At 42.8% G+C, this 27,089-nt stretch overlaps 1 protein-coding gene across 22 annotated transcripts in view; it reads left to right on the forward strand.

Annotated features, from left to right (window-relative positions):
* ITSN2 (intersectin 2) overlaps positions 1-27,089 on the forward strand; it is a 169,815-nt gene that overhangs the window by 43,813 nt on the left and 98,913 nt on the right. For all 22 annotated transcript variants that reach the window (XM_070069353.2, XM_070069357.2, XM_070069350.2 and 19 more), the window contains exons 3-12: positions 11,208-11,300; positions 14,549-14,612; positions 15,305-15,468; positions 18,249-18,452; positions 18,611-18,707; positions 19,532-19,671; positions 23,757-23,820; positions 24,703-24,840; positions 25,274-25,359; positions 26,392-26,654. In XM_070069353.2, coding sequence (XP_069925454.2) covers positions 11,208-11,300; positions 14,549-14,612; positions 15,305-15,468; positions 18,249-18,452; positions 18,611-18,707; positions 19,532-19,671; positions 23,757-23,820; positions 24,703-24,840; positions 25,274-25,359; positions 26,392-26,654 — 1,313 coding nt within the window. The remainder of the gene's footprint in view (positions 1-11,207; positions 11,301-14,548; positions 14,613-15,304; positions 15,469-18,248; positions 18,453-18,610; positions 18,708-19,531; positions 19,672-23,756; positions 23,821-24,702; positions 24,841-25,273; positions 25,360-26,391; positions 26,655-27,089) is intronic.

A 27,089-nucleotide genomic window follows, 5' to 3' on the forward strand; every position in this document is an offset into this window, starting at 1 on the left:
TCCTGGCCCAGCCCCAGCTATTGTCGACACTTGGGGATTGCATCAGCAGATGAAAGGTCTCTGTTTCTCTGCCTTTCAAATAAATAAAAATATTTTTTAAAAGAAGTATAGATGGTTATTAGCCATGTTGAATGTGCAGAGCTTTACAAAGCTTCTTCACAGAGCTGTTATGACCAGTGTGAAGGATGGATGACAAAAAGGCTAGAAGGTTGACACAGCCCTCATCTTGCCTCTTTTCTTCCTCTCTCTCTTTTTTGTTTGAAAGAATTACGGGGGGGGGGGGGGGGAGAAGAAGGGAGAAACAGAGAGGTCTTTCATCCGCTGGGTCACTCCCCAAATAGCCACCATGTCCGGGGCTGGGCCAGACCAAAGGCAGGAGCCAGGAGTTGGGCCATCTGCTGCTGCTTTCCCAGGTGCATTAACAGGGAGCTGGATCAGAAGTAGAACAGCCAGGACTCACATTAGTGCCCATATGGGATGCTGGCATTGTAGGCGGCAGCTTAACCCGCTAGGCCACCCACTACATTAAGCCCGCTCTCTTATCTTTTTTTTCTGCTTCCTTTTTTATTCATTCAGATGTTTGTTCAATCACGTTTACATGTTTGCTTTGTGCTGGGTCCTCTGCTGGGCCTGGGGATAGAAAGGTGACCTCACAGAACTTCTTCCTCCCCGGTTGGTCTGGAGGAAAACAACTACAGTGCTTCCCAGAGGGCTCTGTAGAAGTGGGAGGAGTTCTCCTGAGTATCTATAGGAGGAAACAATAAAAGTGACCTGGAGGTGTCAGGGACCTCCTGGAGGAAGTGCCGCCTGCCCTCACCATGTAAGGTAAACTTTGAAATGGAAGAAAAGAGAAGGCGGGTCACAGGGTGAGAAGCAGGAATTATGTGTATTTGATTCTTTTGTGAAGATAGGGATATGTTACCAGCATTCTTTTTATCCTTGGTTTTTATTTTCTATTTTTTCTCTTGTAAATATTAAAGAAATTTATGGTAGTTTACAATTTATCTTATTTTTTTCCTATAAAATTGTTACATAATCAGTGTTCAAAAAACTTGTCAAGGTAGTACCTTATTCCAAGGGAAAATCTTATTCCAGTGGTTGTTTCCATAGCCTAAAGAAACCAATGTTTTTAATCTAATTGATGTAAATTATCAGTTTAGATGTATCTCTTTCACATTTTAATTATCATTTTTAAATGACAAAGATAACAGTAACCTGAATGTGCTTTAGCACCTGTAGTGACAAAAAAATACCTTCTGAAGTAACTGATTCCCTCTTCATACAGCCTAAACTTTTTTTTTTTAAGATTTATTTTATTTATTTGAAAGTCAGAATTACACACAGAGAGAAGGAGAGGCAGAGAGAGAGAGGTCTTCCATCTAATGGTTCACTCCCCAGTTGGCGCAATAACTGGGGCTGCACTGACCCAAAGCCAGGAGCCAGGAGCTTCTTCAAGGCCTTCTCAACACAGGTGCAGGGGCCATCTCCTACTGCTTTCCCAGGCTATAGCAGAGAGCTAGATCGGAAGTGGAACAGCCAGGGCTCGAGCTGGTGCCCGCATGGGATGCCTGCACTGCAGGTGGCAGCTTTACCTGCTGTGCCACAGCACCAGCCTCACAGCCCTATCTCTCTCTCTCTCTCTCTCTCTCTCTTTCTTTCTTTCTTTCTTTCTTTCTTTCTTTCTTTCTTTCTTTTTAAGATTTATTTATTTATTTGAAAGAGTTACACAGAGAGGAGAGGCTGGGTGGGGGGGTCTTCCATCCGCTGGTTCACCCCCCAAATTGGCCACAACGGCCGGAGCTGCACCATTCTGAAGCCAGGAGCCAGGAGCTTCCTCTGGGTCTCCCACGTGGGTGCAGGAGCCCAAGGACTTGGGCCATCTTCTACTGCTTTCCCAGGCCACAGCAGAGAGCTGGATCAGAAGAGGAGCAGCCGGGACTAAAACCGGCTCCCATATGGGATGCTGGCACTTCAGGCCAGGGCATTAACCTACTGAGCCACAGCACTGGCCCTACAGCCCTATCTTTTCTAAGCCACAAAGATCCTGCTTCTAATTCTTTAAGGATTTAAAGTAATCCTTTAGTATTCTGTGTAACAACTTATAAAAAATATTTTAAGTTGCCACCTTTTTTTTTTTTTTTTTTTTTTTTACAGGCAGAGTGGGTAGTGAGAGAGAGAGACAGAGAGAAAGGTCTTCCTTTTGTCATTGGTTCACCCTCCCGTGGCCACCACGGCTGGCGCGCTGCAGCCGGCGCACCACGCTGATCTGATGGCAGGAGCCAGGTACTTCTCCTGGTCTCCCATGGGATGCAGGGCCCAAGCACTTGGGCCATCCTCCACTGCCTTCCCGGGCCACAGCAGAGAGCTGGCCTGGAAGAGAGGCAACCGGGACAGAATCCGGCGCCCTGACCGGGACTAGAACCCGGTGTGCCGGTGCCGCAAGGCGGAGGATTAGCCTATTGAGCCGCGGCGCCGGCCACCACCATGTATTTTTTATTAAACATTTGAACTTAAGATACTATGAATTTTTTAAAGATTTTTTAAAGATTTATGTGTTTATTTGAAAGGCAGAGTTAGAGAGGGAGAGACAGAAAGATTTTCCATCTGCTGGTCTACTCCCCAAATGGCCACAATGGCTAAAGATGGGCCAGGCAGAAGCCATGAGCCTGTAACTCCATCCAGGTCTCCCATGTGAGTGGAGGGGGACCCAAGGATTTGGGCTGTCTTCTGCTGTCCCAGGCACAACAGGAGGGAGCTGGGCTGCAAGTGGAGCAGTCGAGACTTGAACCAGCGTCCACAAGGGACACTGGCATTGCAGATGGTGCCTTAACCCAGTGCACCACAGCGCTGGCCCCAACTGTCAAGTTTTTTTTTAAATATTTGCTCCTTTAGTTTTAATATCCTTAGTTCCTTAATTGCCTCCATGGAGTATTTTAAGGCCCTCATATTTTCAGAGCCTTCCTCTTCTTGATCATTTTTTTTAAGACTTCTTTGCTATTTCTTTTGAAATGTGAGCTCATAACTCAGTACTCACCTTGTTTCAAAATAGTGATTTAAATTCATGTTTTCTACCTTTCTCTTGCTGGATACCATTCAGATTATACAAGAGAACATTTTTATTTTTTAATTTGAGATAGCTCTAGAAAATAGGAACAGTGCCATCAGTGTACCAGGAACTTAGAAGGCTTTCTGGAAATTAGGAAGTAGGTTAGATTGGATTCAGCATAGGCATTGGAGGATGGAGTCTTGTGAGTGAATTGACCTTCTCAGGGAACTCTAGAGCAGAGGAGGCTGGTCTTGCAGGTAGAGCATGGGACCGAGGGCGAATCAGTGGATTTCTACAACTACCAGCGCAGTTGGAGCAGTTTCCACAGAACTCCGTCTCAGACTTTATGGATGCAAGCAGTGCTTTTAGTAAAGAGGGAGATTTGTCGCAACAATCAGAATTGTAATGATCTAGTAGATGGCAAATGAGGGCCAGCATATCAGTCTGGAATTACTGGACCACAGACACAAGGGGAGTTTATTTACCCGCTAGCTGTTTCCGGTGGGCATCATGTGGGTGGTTACTGGGAAGGTTGAAGGTAATGTGAAAGATCAGAAGGAGCCCCGCCATGTTGGTGTTGCAAGTAACTGTGGGAGGACAGGTGCAAAAGACCATGCACTTCCCTGGGTCCTTGTGTTCTGTTAAGTAAAAGCCTTAAGTCCCTGAGAAAGAGTCAGCAATAAATGTTACCACTGTGGAGCGAAAGAAAACCCTGGGCTACCATACCAGTACCAAGCAGGAAAGGAGTAGTAGAGAAAGCAGTGTTTCTTCTTGGAAGAGCAGCAGCAAAGTCCCTCCCAGGACCAAGCACAGATAGAAGGAAGATTGCCACAGGGAAGAGGGGCAGGAACACAGAGAAATCCATATACCCAAGACCCAGGTTCACAGGGTCTGCCTAAGACTGAATGCAGATCAGACCAACAGAGAGCACATTGTGCCGTTGCTAGGCCCAGCCTCGGTGGGAGTAACGAGCAGTGGCAGTCTACACTAGAGGAGAGGCAGAAGCATGAGAGAAGGCGTCTCTGCTTCAGGCACGCAGGGAGAGAAAACTGAAGGAAGATCACCAGCCTGAGGCTCCCTCTGGTAGCACAAGGCAGTGACTGCCCACTTCTGGAGGAAATGAAAGTGTCAAGATATCCATACACTGAAGGATCCAGAGCAACGATACAGCCTTAACTCTAATTGACATGAAGAAACAGACTCAGCGTTCCGAGCTAATGGCCTGACAGGAAAAGAGGCGTGCCCATGTCCAGGCGTTGCTATTTATCTCAGTCTCTGCTCTTCTACGTGAAGCCTGATATTCAATGAGAAGCTTATGAGACACACTAAAAAGCAGGGAAATAGAAATCATCGTCAAGAGCCAGAACAGTTAACAAAACTGGACCCAGAAATGGCCTAGATGTTGGCACTATTAAGCAAGGATTTTAAATAACTATAACACCTCTGTTAAGCTATATGAATGTTAAATGAGATAAAAAGCTAAACAGCAAGTATGAACAGAAGAGGAATTTCAGCAGAGATAAAACTGAGGAAAGTCAAGTAGAAATGCTGAAAGTAGAAAACATGGTATCAATGATGAAGAATTCCTTTGGGCTCACTGGTAGCCCCAAAATAACCAAGGAAAGGATCAGTGAACTTGAATCCAGGTCAATAGAAATTGCCCAAACAAAAACACAAAGAGAATGTGTTAGGGGAAGCAGAACAAGGGTCCTAGAATTGAAAGACAGTATCAACATAAGTGTAATTCATGCTCCAATAGAAGGAAGAGAATGGTGCAGAAGAAACATTTTAAAAAATTGTATCTTGGAATTTTCCAAAAATACCACCACGTGTTTTGGTTAACAGTGTTTTGGTTAACAGTGGACCATGTGTATGGTGCCCATCGTTCCTCTAAGATTGTGTTGCCTAGTGATGCAGTGGTGACCTTAGCTTGCACAGGTACATTCTGTGATGTTTGCACAGTGACGAAATCGCCTAATGATGCATTTCTCAGAATGCATCCCTGTCATTAAGCAGCATGTGGCTATATTGAAAACATCACCGATACAGAAGGCCAGAGAACTCCAAGCAGGATAAACACAAAAGACAAAGACAGAGGCCAAGATTTTAGGGAGTTTGACATTTCCAGGCAGAAGACATGAATCCCTGGTCAGAAACAGAAGACGTTAGGACTGAATAGAGCAGCAGGTAGCATGAGTTCCACGTTCGTATTGCTTCCCCTCCAGCCCAGTGGGGCGGAGCACAGGTAGACCTAGGTGGATGCCTGCGCTGAGGTGCTCTGAGCTCAGGGAACCCTGTGATCGCAGTGCTGGCATCTTTGAAAAGACAGCCTGGACGACAGCTGTCATTGCCTCCCCTCCGAAGGCAGAACACGAGGGACTGCGGAGAATTGTCTCTCAGTAATTTCTATCGCTTGTTTCTTTCCTGTCTTGGCTTCTGACAGAGCATGCCACTCAGTTGACCGTTCTCATTAACCTGAGGAGAAGGTGGGACTTTGTTCGCTCGTTTCATGCAGCGTTTGATGTAGGCCACTGAAGAGGGTTCTCAGCATGTGGTGTTCTCAGCTGTGGTCTCTGGGGTCATAGCCACACAAATCCCATGAACCGTCAGTGACTGTCTTGGAAAGCTAATGACTTCCTCCTTAATTTGGTATCCACCTTTCTATCTGGCCTGTGGCATTAATTCAGGTGCAGCAGATTGCATTATTTATTGTACATATTCTACTTTGGGCTACAAAGAGAAAATCTAGGATAATTCTATAACAACCCTAGGCAGTAAGTTTGAGGCTGACCTGAATGCCTTCCAGGACTGAGGAGGTATTTTGGTGAACATTTCAAAGTCTCTGTGTCTGGCCAGTGCTGTGGCATAGCAGGTAAAGCTGCTGCCTGCAGTGTCAGCATTCCATATGGGCACCAGGTTGAGTCCCAGCTGCTCCGTTTCTGACCCAGCTCCCTGGTAATGTGCCTGGGAAAGCAGCATAAAACGGCACAAGTGCTTGGGACCCTGCACCCATGTGGGAGACCTGGAAGAAGCTCCTTGGCTTCAGATCATCCTAGCTCCAGCCATTGTGGCCATTTGAGGAATGAACCAGCAGATGGAAGATTTCTTTCTTTCTCTCTCTCTCTCTCTCTCTCTCTCTCTCTCTAATTCTGCCTTTCAAATAAATAAGTAATTTTTCTTTAAAAGAAATTGTCTTTGTGTATATTAGTATAGTTTTGGAGGGAGGCAAATTATTGCCTGGCTTCCACCCTCAGTAGGGTCTCAAGGATGCACATGATGTGCTTGGAGAGAAAATATTTACAGCTGTTGGGGCTCTAGCTAGGATCTACATCAGAAGACACAGGTTGACAGTGCCCCTAATGTGACCTCCTGGATGACTGGTAAGCCACAGGATTATCAGTTGTCTTTGAATAATTGTGTCTGTCCTTTTTTTTTTAGGGATTGCCTGAGAGCAGTTAGTCTGACCTATTCTGTTTGTCCATATACCAGTTGCTGGGAGCATTGATTCATTACTGAGATTGGGCATAGGGTAGATTTCTGGAGGTAATATGGGGAGGTGCTGCTGTTTCTGATAGACTGTTGTAAAGTTCAGTGGAGTGGAGAGCCAGTGGTAGTCAAATCCATCTGATGGGAGGTGGCAGACTGAGCAGCTAGGACAGCCACACCAGGGCACTTTCCTTGGATAGGATGTCTCCCCAGGAGCAATTCTGAAGAAGAAAAGACCATTGGTGTCTCTCCTAATCCCATACCTCTAAGAGTGTGAGGTGTTTCTGCCTCAGGCACCTGCTTGTTGCTTTCTAGCTCATGAAATCATGGTGTCCCGTTTCAGTAGCTATAACTTCACCATTTTGTAGTGATCCAGAATGGCTAGATGCAATAGGGACCAGAAGTTTACTTTTACAGACCTCTGTATTCAAAACTGAGAAACCTACCTAGGGGGTGTACAAAAAAGGCCTACCTACAGTTGTTATTAGAGGAAAGAAAGATGCTTTGTGTCTAGGAATGGTAATGGCACGATCCTGAATTTTCACAGTAGATCTATTCCCCTACCCTTTAGCCCTCTACTTATTAGCCAAGAAGCAACTGAAAGGAGATGATCTTTTACTTTCCCAAGATTTTTAAAATTAACTTGAAAGATTGACAGAGAGAGGGACATACATACACACACAGAAAATATTCCATCCGCTGGTTCATTCCCTAAATGGCTGCAATGGTAAGGGGTGGTCAGGGCTGAAGCCAGGAGCCTGGAACTCCATCCAGGTCTCCCACATGAGTGGCAGGGGTCCAAGCACTTGGGTCATCTGCTGCTGCTTTCCGAGGCACATCAGCAGAGAGCTGGATTGGAAGTGGAGCAGTTGAGACTTGAACCAGGCTCCAGTATTATAGGTGGTTTAACCTCCTGCTGTACCACAACACCAACTCTGAGATGATCTTTTATTAAATATTTTTTTATTTTATTTAAAAGTCAGAGTTACAGAGATCATCCATCCACTCCCCAAGGTGGGCATGACAACCAGGGCTGGGACAGGCCAAAGCCAGGAGCCAGGAGTTTCATCCATGTCTCCCACATGGAAAGTAGAGGCCCAGGCACTTGGGCCATCTGCCATTGCTCCTTCCCAGGGACATCAGCAGGGAATTGGATCAGAAATGGAGTGATCAGTGCACGAATCAGCACTCATATGGGATGCCAGTGTCATAGGCGGTAGCTTTACCTGCTGTGCCACAGTGGTGGTCCCTGAGACGGCCTCCTTCTAAGGACAGCCATGATCAGTGTCAGCCATCTTACTTTAAGGTGTATGAAGCAGGAGGAGGTGACAGAAGTGGAATCATGATCAGCCGTTGTTGACCATCTTTTATGATAAAAGGTATATTGATGTCAGACTGTTTATGGTTCAGAAAGCTGAAAACAACAGATTAGTCTCCAAGGCCACAATATGTGGACACCATGGGCCGACTGGTGATCAACAAACCAGGAAGATGATGTAGTGGGGGCGACTGCATAGGCAGAGGCAGAAGGGGTGGGGAAATCTCTGTCTCCTCAGTTTTTCTGTGAATTTAAAATTGCTCTAAAAAATGAAGTCTTTTTAAAAGCAATTAGGAACTGGCAGTAGTTTGAGCCACCACTGATAGCCTGAAGAGTTCTAATCTGCCAAGAGTCAAAGGGGGCGGTGCTCCTCGTCCTCCTCCCCCTAGAAATCACAGGTCTCTCCTGCTGTGCTGTTCTCAGCATCAGAAACGTAGCCACACTTGATCAGCAGCTGGATTTCAGTCTAAATCAGAGAATGGGCCCTTACAATGGGAACCTACATGAATGACCCAGATAAGTCAATTAGTACTTGAAATTTGTTTTCAATTTGCAGCCCCGTAGAGGGTATCTTTAATCTGCCTGTAATTTTCCAAGTGGCAAACCAAACAGCTGGGCCATTGGCAGCAACCCCAGAATCTGAGTTCTGCCTACTGAACAGAGATGTCTCCTTTCAATTTAGCATAATTAGCTCTGGAGGTGAACAGCCACTGAGCCCAGCAGGCACCATCAGCTTTCAGCTTCTTCTCTGAATCAAGGACTTCACAGATCCCATAGCCTTACTTCAGGCAGTGGAGTGGGAATAAAGTTTCCTCTCAGAGCGGGTGCTGCCAAGATGCCAGGACTGGTGGTGTGGCACAGTGGGTTAAGCTGCCACCTGTGATGCTAGCATCCCACATCTAAGCACCAGTTTGAGTCCTTTCTGCTCTGCTTAAATCCGGCTCCCTGTTAATGTGCCTAAGAAAGCAGTGGAAGATGACCAAGTACTTGGCCCATGCACCCAGATGGAGTTCCTGGCTCCTGGCTTTGACCTGGCCAAGTCCAGCCCCAGCTGTTGCAACCATCTGGGGAGGGAACTGATGGATGGAAGACCTCGTTCTCTCTCTCTGTCTCTCCCTCTCTCTCTAGCTCTGCCTTTCAAATAAATAAAATAAATCTTTAAAAAAGAAAAATGACATCAAAATGCTGTAAGGGCTAGGCTCACTGTGTTATTCAATATATCATTTCCATCTAGCAGACCAGGCTTTTCAAGTCCCTCTCATCTTTGTTAGGTATGGAATTCAAGTTGACCCATACCCCTCCTGGGGCTCTCAGGCCAGAGTGTCAGGAGGCCTCCTTGAAGAAGGTATTCAGGACCCAAAAGGTAACTCTGGGTAAAGGCCACTTGCCTTAGCCAGAGACTCCCGTTAGTAGAATCAGCACCGCAGAGCTTCGTGCTGTCCCTGATACCCATGGCGCTCTTGCTGAGGTGTCTCACCTACCACTGCTGGTGGAGGGATTTAGTGTAGCTGGTTGTGATATGTCAATGCTACTTTCTTTGTTTTGACAAGTGTACCATGTGTGTAGTGTGAACACAGAGATTGGGTGAAGGAACCCCCTTCTGTCTCTCTAACTCTTTTGTAAATATAATTATTCCAAATTAAAAGCTTATTTTTGGATGACTCCCCAGAATTCCCAGGTAAGATCAGATCAAACCCTTTAGGATGGCATTTACTGCTAATTCCAGCCTATCTATTTCTTACCACTTTCTCACACAGGTGTGGTACCTTAGCTGTTTTTTTTTTTTTTTTTTTTTTAAGATTTATTTATTTGACAAGCAGAGTTACAGACAGACAGAGAAAAAGGTCTTCCATCCGATGGTTCACCCCCCAAATGACCCCCTAAATGGCTGCAATGGCTGGAGCTATGCCGATCCGAAGCCAGGAGCCAGGTGCTTCCTCCTGGTCTCCCATGCGGGTGCAGGGCCCAAACACTTGGGCCACTCTCCACTGTACTCCCTGGGCCACACAAGAGAGCTGGACTGGAAGAGGAGCAGCCGGGATTAGAACCGGCACCCATATGTGAGGCCGGCGCCACAGGCAGAAGATTAACCTAGTGAGCCAGGGCGCCGACCCCTGGTACCATAGCTGTTAATTCTACTCTGTTCACTTAGAGTGTCTTGCACATGCCTCAGCCTCTTGTGCTGTACCTTCTTTGTGTGAAATGTTCTGATCACACTTTTCATCTGGCAAAATTCAAGCCAAACTTCAGGGCTCTGTCTCACTCTTTCCTGATGTCTCATCCACAGCATTTATATATACACACACACACTCACACACACACACACACACACATTTCTGCTTCAGATTCTTCAAAGGCTAAAATTGCAGATGCTAGGGTTGTCTTCTAGAGTGTGAATTCCTTGAAGATAAGAATAATGTTTTATTCTTTTCATTGCCAGTGTTAAGCTTGTGGCCCATTTCCAGTGAATGGTATGCTGAGTTGTTAAATGAGTGAATAATGAAAAGCCTTAGGGCTACACTGTATATGGTTATGATAGAGATCCACTCTGTGTCACTCAAGTATGAAATATTATTAAATGGACATTTGTGATTCATGTTTACATTCTAGAATTTTTTGTAAGATTTGTTTATTTCAAAGGCAGGGTTATAGAGAGGAAACAGATCTTCTTCCATCAGCTGGTTCACTCCCCCAGATGATTGCAATGGCCATGACTGAGCCAGGCCAAACCCAGGAGCTAGGAGCTTCATCAAGGTCTCCCATGTGGGTGGCAAGGGCCCAAGCAATTGGGCCATCTTCTACTGCTTTCTCAGACACGTTAGCTGGATCACAAGTGGAACAGCTGGAAGCCGGCATTGTGGCAAAACAGGTAGAGCTACTGCCTGCAATGCCAGCATCCCATATGGGCGCTGGTTTGTGTCCCAGCTGCTCTACTTCCAATCCAGCGCCCTACTAATGTAATGGGAGAGCAACAGAATATGGCCCAAGTGCTTGGGCCCCAGCTGCCCACACAGGAGACCTGGAAGAAATTGCTGACTCGTGGCTTCTTGCCTGTCCCAGCCCTGGCCATTGTAGCCATCTGGGAAGTGAACCAGCAGATGGAATTCTCTCTCTCCCTCTCCTTCCCCACACCGCCCCCCGCCCTGGTCTCTGCTTCTCTGTATAATTCTGACTCTAAAATAAATAAATAAATATTTTTAAAAAAGTGAAGTAGAACAGCCAGGACCTGGGACTTGACCTGGTGGCGTCACAGGTGGCAGCTTATTCTGTGCCACAATGGCAACCTCCCAGAACCGTGTTTTGAACATTGTCCTGTGCACACTCTCACCATTTCTTTGTCTTTCATTTGTGTTTTAGGAGGGCCAAATATGTGGGCTATCACCTCTGAAGAACGGACTAAGCATGACAAGCAGTTTGACAACCTCAAACCTTCAGGAGGTTACATAACAGGTTTGTATTGATAAGTTTTTGTTTTATTTATGAATTATGCTCCTTTTCATAGAATGTCTTGTTACTTTTTTTAAAAAAATTTATTTGAAAGGTTATAGACAGAGAGAGAGAGAGAGAGAGACAGAGAGAAAGGTCTTCCCTCCTTTGGTTCACTCCCCAAGTGGCCACCATGGCTGGCGCTGTGCCAATCCGAAGCCAGGAGCCAGGTGCTTCCTCCTGGTCTCCCATGCGGGTGCAGGGGCCCAAGCACCTGGGCCATCCTCCACTGCCCTCCCAGGCCACAGCAGAGAGCTGGACTGGAAGAGGGGCAACCGGGACTAGAACCTGGCACCCATATGGGATGCTGGCGCCGAAGGCGGAGGATTAGCCAAGTGAGCCATGGCGCCGGCCCCATTACTTTCAATTGGACTGCCATCAAATTTGTTGTTTACCCATTGTGTCCCATCATTCTATATATAGGGAGGATACCTATAAAAGCTAAAATTGAGCAGTAAATATATTACTTATGATAACTTTTAGATAAATAATATGTTGTTGAAATATTTGCAGAAATGAAAATTTGAAACTCAGTGGGTTAAGTGATAGAATTCATATCAGAATTCTAACACTTCAAACATAATAGTAACTTTCTATTTTTCCTGGAACTGTCTTTTTAAAGATTGATTGATTAATTCAAAAGGCAGAGAAACAGAGAGGGAGAGGGAGAAGGGGAAGGGATGGGAGGGTGGGAATACAGGGGAAGAGAGAGAGAGATCTTCTATCCTCTAGTTCACTACAGGGGAAGAGAGAGAGATCTTCTGTCCTCTAGTTCACTACAGGGGAAGAGAGAGAGATCTTCTGTCCTCTAGTTCACTCCCCAAAGGGCTGCAGCAGCCAGGTCTGGGCCAGGCTGAAGTCAGGAGCCAGGAACTTCATCCTGGTCTCCTATATGGGTGGCAGAGACCACGGACTTGTGCCATCTTCTGTGCCTTCCTAGGTACCTTAGCTGGACGTTCAATGGGAAGCAGGGTAGTTGGGATCAAACTCCCACTCTGATTGCGATGCCAGCATCTCAAGTGGCCCCTTAGCCCACTGCACCACACACTGGCCTTCTAGAACTGTCTTAATTGGTTTTAGGTTTGGCATAGAGAAAGATCTTTTTCTGAGTACTAAATGATAGCCAAGAATTTCTGTTCGTCTAGTTTCACATGTTAACATTATACCTAGAATGTTTTACATTTATTTCTAAGATCAGTTTCCTGGAAAATAATCTAGAATTCTTACCCTTAAATGTATTTTCATAAAGCTAGCCTCTCTGTCTCTGAGCCTATACCAAGCATTTACTGTTGATGCCAGCCCTTGTTTTGAAGGACCACCAGAGCCAAAGGAAGGAAATTTAGATGTGTCTTTGAAATTTTTTTCTCTAAGGCACTTTAGTACTTTATATGCTGTTGTGTATACAATACAACTATACTCGTCAAATTTGTACTATGCCCTGTGCTATGCTAAATATATTTTATTTATCCTTTACAACAGTTCTATGAGGTAGGTACTGTTGTGTGTTTTTTGTGTGTATGTGTACACACATCTATGGTGAACTTGAAACAGACATGTTATATAACTTGCCTAAGATTATAAAGTATTGGTTTGGTCTTTGAAACTATTCAGCCTGACTTTGGAATCCTTCCTCTTAGCCATTACAGTTTTATGTTATTTACGTACTCCTGTAATAACTGCCCTACCTGATAGCAGGATTTGATGACACTGCTTACAGGTTAATACCAGTCTACTTGCTGTTCATGGGTGCGGAAGACCCAACATTCCCGAGTTAGAGACACTGGACTTTGTTACCAATAGCACAGCCAGCACCATGAGCATCAGCATGTTTCTTTTGGCTTCATTTGTTCCCTCTGGACCACAAGGACGATGCAGAGAGCCCAGAGGATACTACACTTGCTATGGTTGTGTTCCAGGAGAGGAACACTGAGCTTGGGGAACCTGCCAGTCAGTAAAGCAAGTTTGTTTTTTGTCCCATTGGATAACATTGTATAATTCCTCAAGATTGCTCACTGCAAGCCCAATTCTGAAAAATGATCCAGGCAGAGGAAAATTGGGGTGTTGCATTCTTGGCATACACAGCAGGCCATGTAGGAATGTGAAGAAACCCATGGTGGGAGAGGGAGAGAGGGAGAGAGGGAGAGGGAGAGGGAGGAAGAGAAAGAGATCTTCTGTTTGCTATGCTAGTTCATTCCCCAAATGACTGCAACAGCCAGGTCTTTCCTGATGTATGTACATAGAACTCTATTATAGCATAGTATTTTTAATGATAAGTTTTATTAAATAGAATATTGTCAAGTAAGATTTCTCAACTGTGAGAAAATTCAGCTGAATAAAATATTCTTCTATCACTGATTTGTGTGTAATATAACTTCAGATGTGACTTTTGTTGTTTTAAAACATTGTCAGGGGCTGATGCTGTGGCGCAGTAGGTTAATCCTCTGCTTGCCGTGCTGGCATCTCGTATGGGTACTGGTTTATGTCCTGGCTGCTCCTCTTCCAATCCAGCTTTCTGCTATGGCCTGGGAAAGCAGTAGAAGTTGGCCCAAGTGCTTGGGCCCTTGGACCCATGTGGGAGACACAGAAGAAGTTCCTGGCTCTTGGCTTTGGATTGGCACTGCTCCAGCTGTTGCAGTCATTTGGGGAGTGAACCAGCAGAAGGAAGATCTTTCTCTTTGTCTCTCCCTCTCGCTGTTTGTAACTCTACCTCTCAAATAAATAAATAAATAAAATCTTAAAAATAATTGTTTAGGGCCGGTGTGACATAGTGGGTAAAGCTGCCACTTGCGATGCCAGCATCCCATACAGGTGCTGGTTCAAGTCCTGGATGCTCCATTTCCTATCCAGCTCCTTGCTAATGTGGTTGGGAAAACAGTGGAAGATGGCCCAAGTTCTTGGGCCCTGTACCCACGTTTGAGACTGGGAAGAAGCTCCTGGCTCATGGCTTTGGATGGGTGCAGCTCCAGCCATTGTGGCCTTTTGGGGAGTGAACCAGCAGATGGAGGATCTCTCTCTTTCTGTCTCTCTCTCTAATTCTGCCTTTCAAATAAATTTTAAAAAAACTTTAAAAAAATCTGCCTTCTATTAAAGTAATGTAAATGATTGTATCTGTTTATTCTTTAATGATTAGAATTAAAATTATCATTATTCAGAGGCATTGGAATAATTCCATCTACTAATGTGCTGCTTGGTTTTTGTTTCTGTTTCCTCAGGTGATCAAGCCCGTACTTTTTTCTTACAGTCAGGTCTGCCAGCTCCTGTTTTAGCTGAAATATGGTAAAGTGTTTTCTTTTTAAAAGTTCTGATAGTCTGTTGATTTTTTATAATTCAACATTAACAGAATTGTTTTTAGTTATGCTCTTGTTGCTAAATAAGAATATTTCTTCTGTTTTTGGAAGATAAATTCTATTGAGCTAATTGTGAAAAATCATTGGAGTTTTATTCTATAGGACAATTTTGGGAAGAAGATATATACAATATCACTGAGAAACATTTCTTTATAATTTGGCAGGGTCTCAAAATCTTCTTTCTGTTATTTTGTTGCATTTCTATTATTATCTATAAATCTAAAATTAGCCCTCCCTTCCCTTGTAACTGCTTTACAGACATTATTCTCTGTAATACCTGAGATTTTGTTTTTTCATGTTTGTACAATTAATACCAAACCTTACCTCATTTTTCTTCCCACTTGGAATATCCCCATGCCTGGCCAAGAGCCAGGCACATAGCAGGCATTCAGTACTATTTGAACAAATGAGTAAAATAAAGTTAGGATTCTTATACTCTTAAATAAGTTCTTTCTATCTACACTGGTAGAATTCAGCACAGAATTGTCTAGGTTCTATATAGACAGGCAGAGTTTATTAGATGACATCGTGTAAATGCTCTGTGATTGTCAACCTCAAAAGTAATGTTAATTTTCTCATAACAATTCCAAATACCAATCTACCCACCTCTTGTTCTTTTAGGGCTTTATCAGATCTGAACAAGGATGGGAAGATGGATCAGCAGGAGTTCTCCATAGCCATGAAACTCATCAAACTGAAGCTTCAAGGCCAACAGTTGCCCGTGGTTCTCCCTCCTATTATGAAACAACCTCCAATGTTCTCTCCTTTAATTTCTGCTCGTTTTGGTATGTGTTTATCAATTTAATTCCTTTATTTGATAGTTAAACTTCATTTCTATGCATAATATTTGGGGATTAGAAGAGGGCTTGTCAGCACAAAATGACAGTCCCCAGACTCTAAGTAAATTTTCATGTCTAAGATAGTATTTTTTTTTTAAAGATTTATTTATTTGAAAGTCAGAGTTACAGAGAAAGAGAGAGAGAGAGTTCTTCCATCTGATGGTTCACTCCCCAATTGGCCGCAATGGCTGGAGCTGTGCTGATCCAAAGCCAGGAGTCAGGAGCTTCTTCAGGGTCTCCCATGTGGGTACAGGGGCCCAAGGACTTGGGTCATCTTCTATTGCTTTCCCAGGCCATAGCAGAGCTGGATGGGAAGTGGAGCAGCTGGGACTAGAACTGGTGCCCATATGATCTGCTGCACCACAGCACCAGCCCCCTGAGATAGTATTTTATAAAAATGTTATTTATATATTTATTTGAAAGTCAGAGTTACTTAGAGAGAGGGAGAGAATGAGATTGTCTATCTGCTAGTTCCCTCCCCAAATGGCTGCAATGGCTGGAGCTGAGTCAATTCGAAGCCAGGAGCCAGGAGTTTCTTCTGGATCTCCCATGTAGGTACAGGGGCCCAAGAACTTGGGCCATCCTCCTCTGCTTTCCCAGGCCATAGCAGAGAGCTGGGTCAGAAGTGGAGCAGCCGGGACTTGAACCAGTGCTCATCTTGGATGCCAGCATCACAGCCTGCTGCGCCACAATGCCAGCGCCCTGAGATACTTAATGTTGTCTTAGCTAGGGTGTTGTGTGTTCCGGATTTCCAGGCACAGTTCTGGTTCATGCCTCTTCCCTCGACATCAGGTCCAGTTTGTGTCATCTTCCACAACTCCCAATTGAGTTATAAGTTATATAGTCCCCCTAGTTATAGCCAGTCCTAAATACAAAGGTACTTTACAAAGTTTGTGGAGAAATGTAGTAAAATGATCATTTTAGGGGAATGCATTTGGCTTGGTGGTTAAGATGCCCTCACCTCAGAGTATCTGAGTTCGATACCTGACTCCAGCCCCTGATTCCAGCTTCCTGTAAATGCAGGCCCTGGGAGGCAGTAGTGATGGTTTAAGTCATCAGGATTCGACCATCTGTGTGAGAGACTTGCATTGAGTTCCTGGCTCCTGGCTTCGTTGTGGGCAGTAGGGTAGTAAACTGTCAGGTGGGAGCTTTGTCTTTCTATATCTCTCTTCCTTTCAAATAAATAAACAGAATAAAAGATAAGTTTGTTTAAGTGTAAAAATTTTTATATAGAGCTAATTTTTTGAGTTCAAAAGCAATGAACTTTAAAAGTTTTTTATTTATGTGTTTTATCATTTATCTGAGAGACACTGAGACAGAGAGAATGTTCATCCACTGGTTAAGTCTCCAGTTGCCCACAGTGGTGCGGGCTGAGCTGAGATTGGAATAAGGAGCTGGGAACATAATGCAGGTGTCCCATGTGGAGGGCCAGTACCCAACTACTTGAGCCATCCCTTACTGCCTCTCAGGGTACACACCAGCAGGAAGCTGGAATCTGGAATGGATCCAGGACTCCCTCCCAGATATTCCAATATGGGATACAGGCATCCATAGTGACATCTTAACCAGTAGGCCAAATGCTTACCCCATGCTATAAAAGATTTTGAAATCTCTGAATATGTGGAGTCTCCAAAAAGTTCATATAAAATGCATGTCATGGAAAATTTGTGATTGAATTAAAATTTGTTGTGCCTGAATAAATCTACTGTTTAATCCTATTTTCCACTTATGGAAAAAACCTTGCACTATTAGTTTTTTGTGAGTAACATAGAAAAAATTAAAAAAATTTAAACTCACTTGAAATGGTTTCATTTGGGAGTAATTTAAAATTATGCGTAAATAGAGATTTCTTTAATTTAAAGGTTAATTGGCCAGCTAAGTTTAGGGCCCAACATTGCAGACTATATACTAATCAATTTTCATATTCCTCATGGATAACCAGCTGATGCATTTTCTGTTTTGATTAGTCAATTCACATAATTACATGCAAGAGGCACTCATTTTAAATGATATCTCTATATATATGAAACATGTTCTTTCACTCCAGATGCTAGATTTTTATGACTCAAAATTCTTTCACCATTGCAATGAATGAACTCTAGAGATAAATACCAAATTATTGTTTGATCTTATGTTCATATTGTACATGGTATTCTGCAGTTAATAAAGGAATGAAAGTCACCACTTTGTTCCTTTAAAGAAATGTTTTTATGTTCAAAGATATGTTATGTACAAGAAAAGTGAACTGTTTGGCATGCTTTCTTGGAAATAATTAATATGCTTGAACGGGCCTCCAAAATACTCATTAAAACCTTTTGTGTTTGTTTATTTGGAGAGTGTGTGTGCATGTTAGTCAGATAACTTAGCAGCACTGCATTTATTAACCTTGTACAAAACCTCACATTTGGCCAGGTAATACCTTCTCCCTTTGAGGATACTAATATTTAATTGAAAAAGGCTGCTTAGTTTTTTCCTGAAGAGAGAAGAGAATCTTTAACTCCTTGACTTCTTTTCTTAGTTCATACAGGTTAGAATATCAGTATTAAAAGCAGCTGTTTACCTCCCGCACTGCTGGGTCAATGCTGCATTAGTGACTTTTTAAGGATAGTTTGTCCATGATGTTCTATAAACATTGAGTCTGCTCAATATCCTATAAACTTGGGTTTGGGTGTGTGTTTAATAATTAATTGACGAGCATGAGGAAATATGTTTTCTTTTGTCCTTAGGGATGGGAAGCATGCCCAATCTGTCCATTCCTCAGTCATTGCCTCCAGTTGCACCCATGGCTACCTTGTCCTCTGCGACTCCAGGGACCAGCCTTCCTCCTCTAATAATGCCTGCTCCCCTAGTGCCTTCCGTTAGCACATCGTCATTACCAAATGGAACCCCTAGCCTCATTCAGCCTTTATCCATTCCTTATTCATCCTCAAGTAAGTACTTTGTGTCTACTGACTCAGTGTTTCATGTGAAAAGAAGACACTTTTATATTTGTATCCAAAGAGATACACATTTCCTTTGTACTTTCAATATTGTTTAGTGTGAACCTTTTCCTGGTTCTTTCTTTTTCTGTTTTTGTTTTTGTTTTTAGCATTGCCTCATACATCATCTTACAGTCTGATGATGGGAGGATTTGGTGGTGCTACCATACAGAAGGCCCAGTCTCTGATTGACTTAGGATCCAGCAGGTATGAGCATTTAACACAGCAATGTATGCTTCAATAAGGAGTCGTAAGCTTTGAGCTTATCCAGCTTTTACTTTATAAAGGCCAAATATAAGTACTTAAATAAACTCACTACTTAAAACTCACATAAAATAAATTTTAAATTTTTATAATTGAATGTCAGTGGTATTTTACTTTAGAAAAAAGTTTATGTAAACAAAATAATCCTACTTTATTTTAATTAGTCATTTTTTTTGGCCCAGTGTCAGGTAATTTTCCTTCTAAAAATGTATTTACATTTCCTAAAATGTATCATAATCATTGTACATTATTAATTTTCTTTTTGAGAAAAATCTGATTGTCTGGGTAAATTTTTGAAAGCATCAAATCATTGTTCTTTACGTCTTACAAGTCATGTTACTATACTCTTCAAAGCTGTGTACAAAGAATTCTCTCTGACCCAGATAAAAAGCATTTGTATCCAGATGAGCACTCACTGACACCGTGACTTTGTTTCTTCTCAACATCACTGAGGCACAGCTTACCCTTCTAAAAGAGGGAGAATAATGTCTTTTTAGTTTGTTGAGAGGGTTAGAAATAGTAACTGTGTACAGGGCCTGGCACTAAATAGATTCCTGCTATATGGTAGTCCTATGGAGTTCTAGGCTTTAGCTATTACTTGTTTTACTAAGAATAATTAATTGCTTAAATTTAAATGTTTTAAAAATATAAAATATGAAATAAATTACAATATTTTATAAAATATGATTTTTGGTATCTTTGCCTTATAAAGTTTAATTAAATGTATTTTATTTAGTAACAGAAATTTTAAATACATTTCATCGTAGCTCAACCTCCTCAACCGCATCACTCTCAGGGAACTCGCCCAAGACTGGGACCTCAGAGTGGGCAGTTCCTCAGCCTTCAAGATTAAAATATCGGCAGAAATTTAATAGTCTTGATAAAAGCATGAGTGGATACCTCTCAGGTAAGCACATACAGCTCTTAAGACTGCGGGACAACCAGAGCCTTTTATATGGACTTCCATTGAAGAACTTTATGAATTTGTGCTTTGTAGCTAACCCAAAGTTTTAACATCCCCAAAATTTAGTAGGTATTTGCTAACTGCTCTGAGTTGTGTAGGAATTTAAAGATGGATTCAACTTGATTGCTTGCTTCAGAGCTCCTACAGTCAAGTTGAGCATACAGGCGCACATTCAAGTGTTTAGAAAAGACCTGTCCCCAGAGATGATCAGACCTTGTCTTCTAACTTTACAATTAACAGAGAACTTCAAGTCACAAGGGTGAATGTGTGGAACCTAGCTTCAGCTTGCTTTGCTCCTGAATCCTCCTGGTTGGGCCTGCATTTACTAAAACCTCAACTGCTCTAGCCCAGATGGATGCCTGTAGGACATTGGAGTCCAGGCTAGAACAGTGTCCAAGCTTTACTAAGTGAGGATAGTGAAGATTGGAATGTAAACTGAGGGTAACAGGCAAGAAGAGTTCTCACCTCTTAATTCCTGTCCTCCCTCATCACTCAGCAAGAAATTATTATTTAGGACAAAGTAAAACAGTGTTTGAAAATAATGTTGCTTTTAAAGTATCAGGGAACATAGAATGAGAGGTATTAATGCTGACATGATTGTATGGCACATCTTACAGGAAGGGAACGTTTATGCTTATGAAAGCAGGAGGTAGGATTTGAACAGATACTGATTGAAGATGGTGACATTTTGAAGATGACAGAGAAGAAATTCTAAGTGCACAAAGTACATTGCATGACTGAAGATGGAAAGCAGTCTATGAACTAGGAGTACGGGGTCACCAGCTCTGCAGTGGGGCAAGAGCACACTAAACTTTTGGAATTGATTAGACAAAGAAAAATCTACTCTCTTTTCTTTAAGATACATAATTATGTAATGCACTACCTCCTACAGAGGAGCACAGAAGAAAAGTCAAGGAACAAGATAGCTTAAAGGTGTTTAATGATGACCTAGTTCTTAAAGTGTGTGGAAGGTTCTCGGGGGCTGTTTTATTTACTTCAGAACTTACATATGCACTATATTTTATGTTCCTAATATTACATAACCAGGATTTCCTGTAGTTTTATTAAATTATATGCATATACTATACTGTTAAACCTCTTCTTTTTACATGTCTGAGTTGACAAGTGTATTACCATCAGCGGTGTTTTGCACTGTGTGTTCGTTTTACTGGCAGTGGTAGTTGCTGGGGCTGGTGCTGTGACATAGGCAAGTTAAGCTGCCATCTGCAGCACCAATTTCCCATATGGGTGCCGGTTCTAGTTCTGGCTACTCCACTTCCAATCCAGCTCCTTGCTAATGCACCTGGGCAAGGAGCGGAGGACGACCCAAGTGCTTGGGCCCCTGTACCCACATAGGAGACCTGGAGGAAGCTCCTGGCTCCTAGCTTTAGCTTGGCCCAGCTCCAGCCATTATGGCCATCTGGAGAGTGACCATCTGGAGAGTGATCAGATGAAAGATGTCTCTCTCTCTCTTTCCTTCTCTCTTTGTAACTCTATCTTCCAAATAAATAAAATAAAAACTTAAAAAAAAGAAAAAGGTAGTTATTGCTGGTGTTCTAAAACTGAGCATGAGCCCCAAGTAGGTGAGAGTGGGGCTAACCTGGACTTACACGTTTATGTCTCAAAGAATGTAGCAGTTAGTGATCTAATTTTCTTCTCTTTGCATCTCTCTTTCTCTTCCCCTAATCCCACACTCTTTATTTAGATTGATTCATTGGCTCAGCTCCTGCCAAGTCGTATATCTTCTGAATGCTCTTAGGCACTGGAATACAGAGGAGAAAGACATGGTCCATACCTTTGCGAGCACATGGTATAGCTCACATAATCACGGTACTGGACCAGTGGTTCACAGTGCTAATTAATACAGATGAGAAGACGACTAGCTCTGAGGAACAGGGTCTCACAGAAGATGATGTTTGAGGAGAACCTTAGAGGATAAGTAGACCTTAGAGGAACTGGCATGCTAGACAGAGGATAGAGGCTATCCCGAGGGTTACATGTTCAAGTGAATTTTCTTCAGTAAACATGTGCTGCTGGCTCTCTGGGGCCCTTTGTATTTTTCCAACTTTGCCTGAACACACAAAGCCCACTGCCAATACTCGTTTAACCATTTGCATTTACTCTCTTCTTTCTCCTGCTTGCTCTGTTGCCTAATGCTAAAGGATCTTCTCTAAGTTCTGTTTGTCCAGGAGCTGAAATATTAGTTACTGAACTTTCCCTCAGGTTTGAAATGTTGTTTCATTTCTCTTTATTAGAAGAAATACTCCTTTCAACACAAATACCTCCTTCAGTCTCACTTTTTACATTAAATCTGAGGAGTAATTAGTTGAGTGAAGCTGTGAACCATTTCCAGTGTTTTTCTATTAAATGGCCAGATCAAAAAATGGAATGAAAAAGATTACAGTTCCTAAGATAGAAGCATTCTGCTGCATGTTGTACCCCATGGCAGCTTTGATGATCAGATCCTCTGTTTTCAGAGCTCCCTGGATTGATCAGATCGGCTGTGATTGGTTAGCTCTGCAGGAGGAGCTGTTGCTGAGAAAGAGTTGACAGATACCCTGCTGGTGCAGTTGTTTTGGGTGGGCTTTGCCTCGGGCTGTTCCCAGAATAGGGGCTCTTTTGGTACTCAAGGCTCCATCACCTGAAAGTGAGAAGTGCAACACCTGCTTTACTGACAAGGAAGCATCCCTGGAGAAGCCATGTGGTTGCATCCATGGTCCAAAAATCCACAGGCCAGCTCACTTGGAGTGCATGCTCCTATGAAGCAGGCAAGATTTCCTGTTCTGAAATGTATTCCTGGCTTTCTGCATGATCTGACATTCCAGATCATGAAGTCTGTTACAAAAACATGTTGAAACACTAAGGGAAAGAAAAGAAGTTGAACAGTTTTCTATACATGTTAGCCATTATTATCCGATGATATCACATGGCACCATAGATAGAAGAGTACATTGGATTCCAACCTAATTCATTACTTTAACAAAAACTTATTAATCAGCTATTACTAGGCCTTAGGTATGCATTATTAAATGAAGCAGTCTAGGTTTTTGTCTTCCTAGAACTTAACTGGCACAACAGGGGAATCAAATAATAAACAGGTCAATGAACAAATGTTGCCTTACAAATTGTGATATGAGAAATGAAAGAAACAGGAAATGTATTTGATGGTGGGGGTTGGAGGCAGGGAGGACCTTCCTGAAAAGATGACATTAAACTGGGACTGCCAGGGTAAAAAGAACCCAGATGTGCAGTGCCATAGGATTGTAGGCCTGGATAATGGGGTATAGGAGAGGCAAAGATCAAGAGTAACTTTCAGATTTCTAATTTAAGCCACAGGGCAGACAGTGATGCCATCTGTAGAAGGGAAGACTGACGAGAAGGTTTGGGGTGAAATCAGGAAGAGGGACCATAGGTGGAAATCCAGAGAAGCTTTATACATAATTGGCTGGAGATACCTTTGAAATGCATATGTGGATATTTTTGGTTGCATAGAGAAGTGTAAACTCAGAGAAGCTTGGGTTAGGGTTGTACATTTGGGGGTCATCAGGCTCTTGGTGCTGTTAAACCCATAGAAATTATCCTAATGTACAGAGAGGAAGGCGTGTCTAGGACTGGTCTTTGCAAATGTGACAGCATTTGCTTATCATTTAGAAGAGGAAGAGTAGAGACAAAAGAATCAGCAGAGAGAGATCTGAGACAGTCTTAACAAAGCTGTATTTCAGATTACACCAGGAGTCCAAGAAGGCCTGAGCGCGTGACCTGTAATACTTTGTGCCTGGTGACGTGTTCCTCTCGCCGTGCTGGGAGGACTTGTGGGAGCACTTGGTTTCCCTGATTCTGCAGTTCCAACTCCTTCCATCTAGGATTGTGATTGCTACCTGAGTGCCTAGTTTCTGGCACATGCTGAAAAAAGCTTTGATGTTACAGGTTCCCAGCACAGCAGCAGTGTTATTTTGTAGGTACAGCTTTTCAGGTTTGCATGACTTTAAAGAGGCTAAAGAATTTTTTTCTTTTTCCCACTCAATCAGGTTTTCAAGCTAGAAATGCTCTTCTTCAGTCAAATCTTTCTCAAACTCAGCTAGCTACTATTTGGTAAGTTTGTCCATTAATTATGATTTTTAGCTATATATCCTCTATTCTCAGAAAGATGTTGTTTCTTTAAACAAAGTGGATGAATTACAGATGCTCCATAAAAGCAACATTTGAAAGTTAATACTGGGCCGGCGCCGCGGCTCACTAGGCTAATCCTCCACCTGCGGTGCCGGCACACCGGGTTCTAGTCCCGGTCAGGGCGCCGGATTCTGTCCCGGTTGCCCCTCTTCCAGGCCAGCTCTCTGCTGTGGCCAGGGAGTGCAGTGGAGGATGGCCCAAGTGCTTGGGCCCTGCACCCCATGGGAGACCAGGATAAGTACCTGGCTCCTGCCATCGGATCAGTGCAGTGCACCGGCCGCCGCGGCCATTGGAGGGTGAACCAACGGCAAAGGAAAACTTTTCTCTCTGTCTCTCTCTCTCACTGTCCACTCTGCCTGTCAAAAAAAAAAAAAAAAAAAAAAAAAAGGTAATACTAACTTTGATGTATTCAGCAAAATGTTGTCCTTAAGAGTTTGACATTTAATTATTTTACAAGCAAAACCTTGTTTGATTTATAAAATGCCTTCTATGGGGAATCAGAGGATACCTCGTTGTTAATATATAGATAAATATGGTTTGATAGGTGAATTAACCGTGAACTAAGACAAGCTACCTTCTCATAATGTGTAGTTTCCTTTATATTTCAAAGTTTCTTCCCCCTCTTGTGTTAGATAATTAAGGGTAAAAATTAACTTACTTTTCTGCATAGCTTTACGTTTTGCTAAAATATGTTAATCCAACAATTTTACTGTCATTCTTCTTTTCAAAATAAAAAATAGAACTCTTTAAATAATATTTTACTCCAAATAGACTTTAAGTTGTGAATTTTCACGTTTTCTGTAGGACCCTGGCTGACATTGATGGTGATGGACAGCTAAAAGCTGAAGAGTTCATCCTTGCGATGCACCTCACTGACATGGCCAAAGCTGGGCAGCCGCTGCCGCTGACTTTACCTCCAGAGCTTGTCCCTCCTTCTTTCCGGTGAGTGCCCAGTGTGGAGAGCTCTGGTTTTGATCACTTGGCACATGTGACTTCCCTTTGGGATTTATGGAGGCTGTGCCCTGCTTTAGGGGAGAGTTAAATATTTGCACTGCCATTTGATTTTAGTAGTCAATGAGTTATGCAAGGAAGCAAAACATATTAAAGGAGATGTATTTTGGCCAAATTATATAATGGAACTGATGACTAAAGAGATTAAGGAAAATCTACCCAAGAATATCGATTATCTGAACCATAATTTGAATCCAGACCTTTCTGACTTGAATGTCCATCACTGCTTGCTGTACATTTTAACTTGTAGGACCTACTATTTTCCAAATATTGCATTGCCGTAATCATTACAAGTCCATATAGTCTAGTCTGGAAATTCCCATGTTGCATGTTGCTTAATTTGTTTGTTGTTTGCTTTTCTTAGAGGAGGAAAGCAAATTGATTCCATTAATGGAACTCTGCCTTCATATCAGAAAGTGCAAGAGGAGGAACCTCAGAAGAAATTACCAGGTAGCACTGATTTACTAACTTGTACTTGTATATTTATTGTGAGCTCTTTCAAATTTTATTTTTCTTAAAAAATTTTTTTGAATTAAAGATTGATTTATTACATGAGAAGTAGAGACAGAGAGAGGGTGAGACAGAAAGTCTTCCATCTGCTGGTTCACTCCCCAAATGGGTGCAATTGCCAGAGCTGGGCTGATCCGAAGCCAGGAGCCAGGAACTTCTTTCAGGTCTCCCATGCGGGTGCAGGGGCCCAAGGACTTGGGCCATCCTCCACTGCTTTCCCAGGCCACAGCACAGAGCTGGGTTGGAAGTGGAGCAGCCGGGACACAAACCAGCGCTTACACAGGAGGCCAGCACCCGTATGGAATGCCAGTATGGCAGGTGAATGCTCACCCTACTACATCGCAGAGCCGGCCCCCAAATTTTATTTTGAAATGAAATAAATGTTTAGAATTTTTATATTCCTGATATTTCATTTACTGTATGAGAAAACTGTTTAATCCATTTTGAAATCAATAAAGTTAAGATAGTCAAAATGAGAAGAATAAGGAGGAAAAAGAGAAGTGGTGAGTATGTTTGGGAAGAATATGGATATTGGAGTTAAAGTGTTTTTCCCACTTTAAGCAGAATCATTAGAGCAAGCTTCGTGATAAAATTTTTAGCCTAGAAATAAAATTTGGTAGAAAAAGTAGCTGCTTTAAAACATTGAAAAATTAATCACAATTTTTAAAATATTAAAAATTAATCTAAATAAAAATGTGTAGTCACATTGCTTTGATTATCCTTAAAGAAAACTCTGAGAAAAAAACTGAGCAATATTTTTACTGGCAGAGATAGTAAAACTTGGGAATTTGTTTTTTTTGAAAAGGACTATTTCCCTATTTATATTTCAGTTAAAATTATGCTTAGGAGAAGTATCCAAAGAGTAATATAACTCAGATGATCGCAAGGCACAAGTGTGTTGGAAGCAGATTTCGGGTCCTGGGGTCTGAGTTCCTCATGGGTGAGAATGCTTGCTTTCTAACCCTTACCCAGTTACTTTTGAGGACAAGAGGAAAGCCAACTATGAGCGTGGGAACATGGAACTGGAGAAGCGACGCCAGGCCCTGCTGGAGCAGCAACAAAGGGAGGCAGAACGGAAAGCCCAGAAAGAAAAGGAAGAGTGGGAGCGGAAACAGAGAGAGTTACAGGAACAGGAATGGAAGAAGCAACTCGAATTAGAAAAACGGCTGGAGAAACAGAGGGAACTGGAGAGACAGCGGGAAGAAGAAAGGAGAAAAGAGATAGAGAGACGAGAGGTTATTTTTAAGTTGTTTTATTTTCTGAGAACTTCCTCATGCCTAATAAGTGACTGCATTTCATTGGATTAAAAATGTTTATTGTTGGATCTTTGATGTGCCTTTTCCTCTGCATTAATTCATTCCTACTTACCTATGCAAAGCTGTGTCTTCCTTCCTTGAAGAGGGCGGGTGCTTGCATGCAGGAGGTTTTTCAGGGCTGTTGAGTTGTAGCAGTAGCATCTTCAGGAGCTGGCACTGTGGCACAGTAGGTAAAGCCACCGCTTGCAGCGCCAGCATCCCTAATGGGCACCAGTTCAAGTCCCAGTTGCTGCACTTCCATTCCAGCTCCCTGCTAATGTTCCTGAGAAGGCAGCAGAAGATGGCCCAAGTCCCTGAGCTCCTGCCACTCACTTGGGAGACCCAGATGAAGCTCCTGGCTCCTGGCTTTGGTCT

Source organism: Oryctolagus cuniculus, chromosome 2, assembly GCF_051225735.1.
Source record: "Oryctolagus cuniculus isolate XC-2025 breed Fujian yellow rabbit chromosome 2, ASM5122573v1, whole genome shotgun sequence".
Lineage (NCBI taxonomy): Eukaryota > Metazoa > Chordata > Mammalia > Lagomorpha > Leporidae > Oryctolagus > Oryctolagus cuniculus.